This window comes from Cottoperca gobio, unplaced genomic scaffold, assembly GCF_900634415.1.
Source record: "Cottoperca gobio unplaced genomic scaffold, fCotGob3.1 fCotGob3_143arrow_ctg1, whole genome shotgun sequence".
NCBI lineage: Eukaryota > Metazoa > Chordata > Actinopteri > Perciformes > Bovichtidae > Cottoperca > Cottoperca gobio.
The window spans coordinates 1-9,889 of record NW_021166805.1 but is presented as its reverse complement, the minus strand read 5'-3'; the positions used below and the strand labels follow the sequence as shown (position 1 = coordinate 9,889).

At 42.0% G+C, this 9,889-nt stretch overlaps 1 protein-coding gene across 5 annotated transcripts; it reads left to right on the top strand.

Moving 5' to 3' along the window:
* The first annotated feature begins 2,609 nt into the window (after window positions 1–2,609).
* Window positions 2,610–6,664, top strand: LOC115004579 (2-aminoethanethiol dioxygenase-like). 5 transcript variants are annotated; one of them, XR_003831848.1, is made up of 4 exons: window positions 2,610–2,857; window positions 3,862–3,886; window positions 4,063–5,065; window positions 6,616–6,664. XR_003831848.1 is itself a non-coding variant. In XM_029426241.1 (3 exons), exons 1-3 carry the CDS (start codon window positions 2,779–2,781, stop codon window positions 4,970–4,972), a joined length of 1,014 nt encoding a protein of 337 aa, XP_029282101.1. In that variant the 5' UTR covers window positions 2,610–2,778; the 3' UTR covers window positions 4,973–6,592. The 5 variants fall into 5 exon arrangements, 3 of the variants coding, with proteins under 3 accessions (XP_029282101.1, XP_029282103.1, XP_029282102.1); XR_003831847.1 differs by lacking the exon at window positions 6,616–6,664 and adding an exon at window positions 6,197–6,592; XM_029426241.1 differs by lacking the exon at window positions 6,616–6,664 and having other exon boundaries at window positions 4,063–6,592.
* Window positions 6,665–9,889: the final 3,225 nt, after the last annotated feature.

Genomic DNA, 9,889 nt, shown 5'->3' with positions numbered 1-9,889 from the left:
GTTAGCTAAAAGTGATGGATAAACAGTAGAAACAGTTAGCTAAAAGTGATGGATGAACAGTTAAAACAGTTAGCTAAAAGTGACAGATAAACAGTTGAAACTGTTAGCTAAAAGTGATGGATAAACAGTAGAAACAGTTAGCTAAAAGTGACAGATAAACAGTTGAAACAGTTAGCTAAAAGTGATGGATAAACAGTTGAAACAGTTAGCTAAAAGTGATGGATAAACAGTTGAAACAGTTAGCTAAAAGTGATGGATAAACAGTTGAAACTGTTAGCTAAAAGTGATGGATAAACAGTTGAAACAGTTAGCTAAAAGTGATGGATAAACAGTTGAAACAGTTAGCTAAAAGTGATGGATAAACAGTTGAAACAGTTAGCTAAAAGTGATGGATAAACAGTTGAAACAGTTAGCTAAAAGTGATGGATAAACAGTTTAAACAGTTAGCTAAAAGTGATGGATAAACAGTTGAAACTGTTAGCTAAAAGTGATGGATAAACAGTTGAAATAGTTAGCTAAAAGTGATGGATAAACAGTAGAAACAGTTAGCTAAAAGTGACAGATAAACAGTTGAAACAGTTAGCTAAAAGTGATGAATAAACAGTTTAAACAGTTAGCTAAAAGTGACAGATAAACAGTTGAAACAGTTAGCTAAAAGTGATGAATAAACAGTTTAAACAGTTAGCTAAAAGTGACAGATAAACAGTAGAAACAGTTAGCTAAAAGTGACAGATAAACAGTTGAAACAGTTAGCTAAAAGTGATGGATAAACAGTTTAAACAGTTAGCTAAAAGTGACAGATAAACAGTTGAAACAGTTAGCTAAAAGTGATGGATAAACAGTTGAAACAGTTAGCTAAAAGTGACAGATAAACAGTTGAAACAGTTAGCTAAAAGTGATGGATAAACAGTTTAAACAGTTAGCTAAAAGTGATGGATAAACAGTTTAAACAGTTAGCTAAAAGTGACAGATAAACAGTTGAAACAGTTAGCTAAAAGTGACAGATAAACAGTTGAAACAGTTAGCTAAAAGTGATGAATAAACAGTTTAAACAGTTAGCTAAAAGTGACAGATAAACAGTTGAAACAGTTAGCTAAAAGTGATGGATAAACAGTAGAAACAGTTAGCTAAAAGTGATGGATAAACAGTTGAAATAGTTAGCTAAAAGTGATGGATAAACAGTAGAAACAGTTAGCTAAAAGTGACAGATAAACAGTTGAAACAGTTAGCTAAAAGTGATGGATAAACAGTTGAAACAGTTAGCTAAAAGTGATGGATAAACAGTTGAAATAGTTAGCTAAAAGTGATGGATAAACAGTAGAAACAGTTAGCTAAAAGTGATGGATAAACAGTTAAAACAGTTAGCTAAAAGTGATGGACAAACAGTTGAAACTGTTAGCTAAAAGTGACAGATAAACAGTTGAAACTGTTAGCTAAAAGTGATGGACAAACAGTTGAAACGGTTAGCTAAAAGTGACAGATAAACAGTTGAAACTGTTAGCTAAAAGTGATGGATAAACAGTTGAAACTGTTAGCTAAAAGTGATGGACAAACAGTTGAAACGGTTAGCTAAAAGTGATGGATAAACAGTTTAAACAGTTAGCTAAAAGTGACAGACAAACAGTTGAAACTGTTAGCTAAAAGTGACAGATAAACAGTTGAAACTGTTAGCTAAAAGTGATGGACAAACAGTTGAAACGGTTAGCTAAAAGTGATGGATAAACAGTTTAAACAGTTAGCTAAAAGTGACAGATAAACAGTTGAAACAGTTAGCTAAAAGTGACAGATAAACAGTTGAAACTGTTAGCTAAAAGTGATGGATAAACAGTTGAAATAGTTAGCTAAAAGTGATGGATAAACAGTTGAAACGGTTAGCTAAAAGTGACAGACAAACAGTTGAAACTGTTAGCTAAAAGTGACAGATAAACAGTTGAAATAGTTAGCTAAAAGTGATGGATAAACAGTAGAAACAGTTAGCTAAAAGTGATGGACAAACAGTTGAAACGTTTTTTTTTATTAATGTTTTAACTTAATTGTATATAGTACTCTTTTTTAAATATGTATACCTTATTCATATATAAGCCTATATATTTCTTTTTCTTCTTTTTTTGACTGCTGAACTGACATGCTCTCCCTCTCAAACACATTTCATTGTACCGTTGACCCTGTATTAACCTATATTTGACAAACAAAACTTGAAACAGTTAGCTAAAAGCTAGATAACAAGATATGTACTGTAAACATTGATATTTGGTTGAAGTTTTTTATAACCCCACGAGGCAGGACATTAAATAAATAAGAATTCATTATCAGTGCAGTTCAAACATTACCTGTGTTGACTGTATTTGAGTAATGAGGGCAAAGATCATTAAAAGTTAAATATTCTATGGCATAGCCTACTGGGTATTGTAGTGCATTGTCTTGGCAGTTAGTAGGTTTTAAAAATACTTTAATTAATTCACATGGAGAGTATCCGTGGTTATATAAAGCATGTGACAACAATAATATCTTTATTTTGTCAATATTTTAATGAAACATCATTTGTGTCAGTGACTACAGTATTGATGACCGATTGACTACATGTCCCACAATGCACTAGATGTAAACCGGTAAAGTGGTGCGGACGTGTTTGACAGTTATTCAAAAATGGGGCCGTGAAGTCGGTAAGACTGACCGCTTCTGAGTCAAATCCTCTCTGAAAGTCATCCCCGCAGATTTATATCATCATATATTTGTTGTGTTATTTTTCTCACGTGTTCATAATGGGAAAAAACACGAATGAATGAGCACGAGGAGCAGAAAGCAGGCAGTTTCAAGCAGGCAATGAACGTGGCTGACCAAAGAGACGGACAAAGAGGTGAGCTCTCACTCTGCCATTTCGTTAAAATATTAATATTTTCACTGATATTACATTGTGTTTTTATTTCTATGGTGACAACTCAATTCGTTTGTAAAATGTATTTTTAAATTCATATTAGTATTTTTTGTGACACAAACAAACAATACTTGATTTATTTTTGACCAAGTGCAGACACAAGACTGGAAGCTTCAGTTAACATATATTATTTTGTTAATAATATATTATTTATTAGACAATGAAAGGCCAGATTGACATCTTAATTCGTGCCAAGGATAACACCCAGAAGAGGATATATTTCCGATATATAATAATAATAATAAGAATAATAAGAATAATAAGAATAATAATAAGAAGAAGAAGAAGAAGAAAGTTTACTCATGGAGCACTTTTCATACAAGGCTCAAAATGCTTTGCAAAATTAAATAAAAATGCAACACATTTAAACAAGGGCAAATAAACAGTCAAATTAGACAATAAAAAGACAATAGATGCTAAAATGTACAAGTGAAATAAAAAAAACCTTAATAATGAAGGGAGAATAAGTAAAACAAAAACTATAATATTAGAACAATGACATTATTTCTTATCCAAAGTTAATAAATAGGTTTTAATCTGTCGTTTAAAGATGTTCACAGAAATCATAACATGTTAGATCTGTACCACATTTAATAACTAATACACTGTAGCCACAAGTATTTATTAATGATTATTTTTAAATGTGTGTACGTTGAAGTTATATGTTGTTGTTTTTATTCACCCTGATTGTTATTGCCCATGATTTTTTTTTTCCTACGCATAATGGTGGAAAGTAACTAAGTAGATTACATTTATTCAAGTACTGTACTGAAGTATAATTTTTATATACATTTTTTTCTACCTCTACTACATCTTAGAGGGAAACACTTTACTCTTTACTGCACTACAGTTGTTTGATAAGTTTACAGATGCTGATTATAAATACAAAACATAATCAACTAATAAATGGTGATGTATTATTATAGATGAAGCTACCCAGCAGCATATAAAGTAAGTTAATTATAATGAGCTGCACCGATCCAATACATAATGAGCACTTTGACTTTTGCTACTTTAAGTATATTTTAATGCTAATACTTCTCTACTTTTACTTGTAACCGAGTATTTTTACATTGTAATATTACTCGTTTTACTGGAGTAAAATATCTGAATACTTCCTGTGTGAGTGACGAGCAGCTCCTGCTACAACCACCCAAAGGACGAAGAAGACTGTGCGGAGTGAGTCATCTTGCCAACACACGATCTTTGGCGCTAGCTAAAGTGCTAACACGCGACAAGTGGAGCGCGAGCAGCGCCGTTCCTCGCTCCGGTATGATGCCAGGTGACAGCAACATGACCTCCATCGTTCAGAGGATAGCTCGGCAGGCTCTCGCCACCTTCAGGAGCCCCCCCCGGGCCGGCGAGGAGGCCGCTAAATCTTTCCTGGAGCACCAGAGCAAACTAAGGAGCTTGATGACGGAAGTGCGAGCGGCGGACCTGAAGCTCGTCCCGCGGAGAGCCGACGACAGCTCGCCCGTACTCCCGTACCAGCACCACGGCGGGCCCCCGGTCACCTACATGCACATCTGCGAGACGGACCAGTTCAGCATGGGGGTATTTCTGCTGAAAAGCGGTGCCTCCATCCCGTTGCACGACCACCCGGGGATGCACGGCATTCTCAAAGTCATGTACGGCAAGGTCAGGATCAGCTGCTTCGACAGGCTGGAGCGGCCGGGCGGCAGCACGCAGGCGGCCGCGCCTCCGCCGCTCCCCCCGGCGCAGGTGGGCGCTCTGCGGCGCTCCTTGCTCCGCTCCACCGAGGAGTACACGGAGGAGAGCGGCCCGTGCGTGCTCTCCCCTGACCGGGACAACCTCCACCAGATCGACGCCGTGGACGGACCCACGGCGTTCATGGACATCCTGGCCCCGCCGTACGACCCGGACGACGACAGAGACTGTCACTACTACAAAGTGCTGACAGAAGCGCAGGTTACCATCACAGAGAAGGACCAGGAGGTCTGGCTCATGGAGATCTCGCAGCCTCCGGATTTCTGGTGCGGAGCGGAACCGTACCCGGGCCCGGAGGTCTGCTTCTGAGACCTGCAGTCCCAACATGTCTTCTTTTGTCGGGCTGGTTATGCACCCTGTGTGGCACAAGGCCGAACTGTTAGTGAACAGGCGGGTCAGAATGTAAGTGTGCAGAGTATCTGGTCCTGTAAGTAATGTTTTCATGCACAAATGTCAGAAAATGCCTTAAAAAATGGAGATTTCCCTCCTTTCTCTGTTTTATATCGTATAAAGTGAATATCTTTGACATTTAAAGACGTCACCTTGGACCTTGAGAAACTGGGATGCACATTTTTCACTATTTTCTGGCATTTTATACACCAAACGATGAATCCTGAACATATTAGTTTCGGCCCCATGCAGCCCCCGGGCGACTCCATAGTTGTGTTTTGTAAACCGTTTTCTAAAGGTTGAAATATAATAAGTTGAAGGAGAAACATTGGAGCCCTGAGGCCAGTTCCTCCTGTGATCCCAACCTCTCTGAGTCTCCAGGAAAACAGCTGGTGGAGTAATCTGACTACTTTTACCTTTAATGCACTTCCTGGTTTCCTGTATTCTAAATGTCAGAGGTAACTTCCCCCACAAAGTGATTGTGTGATGCATTAGGCTTTAATTCTAATCTCTAGAGAAGACATTTGAGTTCAGGCTGCAGGTGTTGATCACATGCACTTGGATTCAGTTTAATTAAAGGTGGTGTTATATAAACCAGGATGGAAGAACATCATCATGTGAAGGGGAAGAAACTCAAAAGCACCAAAACTGGAGCCGTAAAAGCTCAAAGTCGAGCCTGTGAGGTATTTTCTGCCTGCGAGATGCCAAGAAATGATGACATTGATGCAGGGTGCTAATGCTGCGTTCAGGGGAAACTCAGGAAGTCTGCTTCTGCTGCTTGGTCAAATACACATTTCAGCTTTCAGTAGTGCATGAAGGACATGCTGGTGGTAAAAGACGAAGCTAATATTTATTTAAAATGTGCAGGTGTACTAACCGTTGCATGGCATGCATTCTTTCCACACGGCAGCACTGAAACCATAATAATCCACTTTCTGGGAATTACCTTGAACGCAGCATTATAAACAACCTGAGCGAGTCTGTCTGGACCTCAGAGGGACTTTGGGTTTTCTTTAATCGTCTTCCTGCTTCTGGCTTTGTGGCGTTTTGATCCAGAACCATCTGTTTAAAGAGTGAAACATGTGAAACTGCAGCTTACACACTTAACATTCATTCTTTGTTTCTTTCACTACATGTGAGGAGACTCGTCCCTGTCAAACATGTGCTGTTTGTAATGAAGTTTAAAGTGGGAGGCGTTCCAGCTCAGGAGCAAATGGAAGAGAGTAATTCCTCACAGGGAAGTGATGTTCCTTAAACACGACGCTTGTTCTGGAACTCGTTCTGGAGAACGTGTTTAGAACGATGCATTTCAGACGACTTTTAGTTCAATCTACGTCATAATGTGTTATAAAAACTTGAGTTTCTGCAACGTTTAGATTTAACAGCAGAGGAAGAATCGTGCGGTCGTATCTGTGGGGTGAAGAACTGATCAGCTGATGCTTCCTCCACAGCTCCTGACAGCCGCAGTCTCCTGTTAAATGATCAGTATCCTGTGTTTCTGCCTGTAATGAATATTAAAATGTGTTTATTTTGCCTAAATATGTCTCGTTTATTTACTTCAGAGTGACGAGAAGAACCAGGACGTTCCTCCTCAGGACGTTCCTCCTCAGGACGTTCCTCCTCAGGACGTTCCTCAGGACGTTCCTCCTCAGGACGTTCCTCAGGACGTTACTCCTCAGGACGTTCCTCCTCAGGACGTTCCTCAGGACGTTCCTCCTCAGGACGTTCCTCAGGACGTTCCTCAGGACGTTCCTGTCAACGTGCTGCACAGGGAAGGTTTCAGAAACTTCTTTAAAGAAATCTTTGTTTCCTGTGAAGACGTGTGAGAGAGAAGCTGAACTCTGACCTCTGACCTCTGCGTCTGCCTGACGTTTAAAGCGTCTCCTGAAACTATTCAAGTCTCATTCATGCAGGAGGAAAGTATCTAAAGACATTTAAAGTACAACTTTACTTGAGTATTTCATAAGTTCTGTTGAAGAACAATATAATCACCAAACACCTGAAGATGTAACCTGTGAATATTACAGGTGAAGACAAAACTTTATTGATCCTTCATGAATTCACAAGCTTGTGATGAACACATTAATGCACCGTAATATATATTATTTTGATGCTGATACTTTTTTAACCTGTAACTCCTTTATGTGAACATGTACATTAAATACGTTAAGCTCCATTTAGTAGCTGCTCTGCAGCTTTCTGATACAAGTCCTTGATCTTCTCAGCAGGAGTTTCAAATAAAAAAGAAAGTTGGGCAAAGAACAAAAACTCCAGAAGTTGAAATAAGCAGAAATAAAGAGCAGAAGGTGACGAGTCGACTTTTATTTGCATTGACAAGAAGCATCAGCGGAACAAGAGCTCGTGTCTCACGTGCGTCAGGAGGAACTGCAGCTGGAGTCTAAAGAAATATACAACCTCTTCATCAACACGTGTAACATTTATATCATGAAACAAAAACATAACGTCTAATCCTTCGTCCTTAATCCAACAAGCATGTTTAATATCGTGCAGCAGGCGCTACAGATAAAAACGCATGGGGAGGGAAGTTCAGCGTCACACCCAACATTAGCTTAGTGGAGGAAGAGGTCCAGCTTCAAGTGATCTGTTGTATTCTTCTGAAATCCACAGATGATCTTTCACTTGCATCTGAACCAGACACTGAATTATAATCCCTGAGAAGATGAAGCAGAGACGTAAAGAACATCACGACCAGACGTCACGTTTCATACAGCACAGAGAAGCGTTTCACCTTCGAGTCATCCTTAAATATGAAGAGTTTTATATCAGAGTAAATGAACCTTTGAAGTGAGATGGAAATGTTTCACTATAATCTCCAGATGAAGCAATAATGAAAAACCATCGCTATCTGCAGAATAATCCAGGATATGATAGAGACACGAGTCAAAGTTCAGGAAGAGATGAGAAACAAATACGTCACCAACATGATTTGACACCCTCCTTTCTGGAGTCTCATCTTCCAACCAGCTGCTTGAACGGGCTTTAAAAATATGTTCTGACATTTTAAAGACCAAATGATTCACGATCATGAACAGAATCGCTTAGTTGCAGCTCCACAGTGTCCAGATGTGTTTAATACTCTGCTCCTGTCTGCTCCTCTCGGCTCCTCTCTGCTTCCTGTTGCTTCCTCTCTGCTCCTGTCTGTCCTCTATTGCTCCTCATTGCTCCTCTCGCCATCTCCTCCTGTCTGCTCTCTCGCTACGTCTGCTACCTCTCTGCTCTGTCTTGATCCTCTTGTCCGTATGCTCCTTGTCTGTGCCCCTCTCGCTTCTCTTGCTCTGTCTGCTCCTCTCTGATCCTCTGCTCATGTCTGATCTCCTCTCTGCTTCTTCTGCTCCTCTCTGCTCCTGTCTGCTCCTCTGCTCCTGCCTGCTCTCTCTGCTCTCTGCTCCTCTCTGCTCCTGTCTGCTCCTCTCTCTGCTCCTCTCTGCTTCTGTCTGCTCCTCTCTGCTCCTGTCTGCTTCTCTCTGCTCTCTCTGCTCCTCTCTGCTCCTCTCTGCATCTCACTCCTCTCTGCTCCTCTCTGCTCCTCTCTGCTTCCTCTCTGCTCCTGTCTGCTCCTCTCTGCTCCTCTCTGCTTCTGTCTGCTCCTCTCTGCTCCTGTCTGCTCCTCTCTGCTCCTCTCTGCTTCTCTCTGCTCCTGTCTGCTCCTCTCTGCTCCTGTCTGCTCCTCTCTGCTCCTGTCTGCTCCTCTCTGCTCCTCTCTGCTTCTCTCTGCTTCTCTCTGCTCCTGTCTGCTCCTCTCTGCTCCTCTCTGCTCCTCTCTGCTTCTCTCTGCTTCTCTCTGCTTCTGTCTGCTCCTCTCTGCTCCTCTCTGCTTCTGTCTGCTTCTCTCTGCTCCTCTCTGCTTCTGTCTGCTCCTCTCTGCTCCTGTCTGCTTCTCTCTGCTCCTCTCTGCTTCTGTCTGCTCCTGTCTGCTCCTCTCTGCTCCTGTCTGCTCCTGTCTGCTCCTCTCTGCTCCTGTCTGCTCCTCTCTGGTCCTCTCTGCTCCTGTCTGCTCCTCTCTGCTTCTCTCTGCTCCTGTCTGCTCCTCTCTGCTCCTCTCTGCTTCTGTCTGCTTCTCTCTGCTCCTGTCTGCTCCTCTCTGCTTCTCTCTGCTCCTGTCTGCTCCTCTCTGCTCCTCTCTGCTTCTGTCTGCTTCTGTCTGCTTCTCTCTCTGCTCCTCTCTGCTCCTCTCTGCTTCTGTCTGCTCCTCTCTGCTTCTCTCTGCTCCTGTCTGCTCCTCTCTGCTCCTGTCTGCTCCTCTCTGCTCCTCTCTGCTTCTGTCTGCTCCTCTCTGCTCCTCTGTCTGCTCCTCTCTGCTTCTCTCTGCTTCTCTCTGCTCCTGTCTGCTCCTCTCTGCTCCTGTCTGCTCCTCTCTGCTCCTCTCTGCTCCTGTCTGCTCCTCTCTGCTCCTGTCTGCTCCTCTCTGCTCCTCTCTGCTCCTCTCTGCTTCTGTCTGCTCCTGTCTGCTCCTCTCTGCTTCTGTCTGCTCCTCTCTGCTCCTCGCTCCTCTCTGCTCCTCTCTGCTTCTCTCTCTGCTCCTCTGCTTCTCTCTGCTCCTCTCTGCTTCTCTCTGCCTCCTCTCTCTGCTCTGCTCTCTGCTCCTCTCTCTGCTTCTCTCTGCTCCTCTCTGCTCCTCTCTGCCTCTCTGCTCCTCTCTGCTTCTCTCTGCTCCTCTCTGCTCCTCTCTGCTTCTCTCTGCTCCTCTCTGCTTCTCTCTGCTCCTCTCTGCTCCTCTCTGCTTCTCTCTGCTCCTCTCTGCTTCTCTCTGCTCCTCTCTGCTCCTCTCTGCTCCTCTCTGCTCCATTTGTTTTTGAAAGATTTGGCTTCCTAAGA

Bases quoted from the DNA above. Each gene is read 5' to 3' on its own strand.
- LOC115004579 (XM_029426241.1), top strand. From the start codon at position 2,779: ATGAATGAGCACGAGGAGCAGAAAGCAGGCAGTTTCAAGCAGGCAATG. The intron at 2,858-3,861 runs GTGAGCTCTCAC...GTATTATTATAG, and splicing joins CCAAAGAGACGGACAAAGAG to ATGAAGCTACCCAGCAGCAT. The intron at 3,887-4,062 runs GTAAGTTAATTA...TTCCTGTGTGAG, and splicing joins GCTACCCAGCAGCATATAAA to TGACGAGCAGCTCCTGCTAC.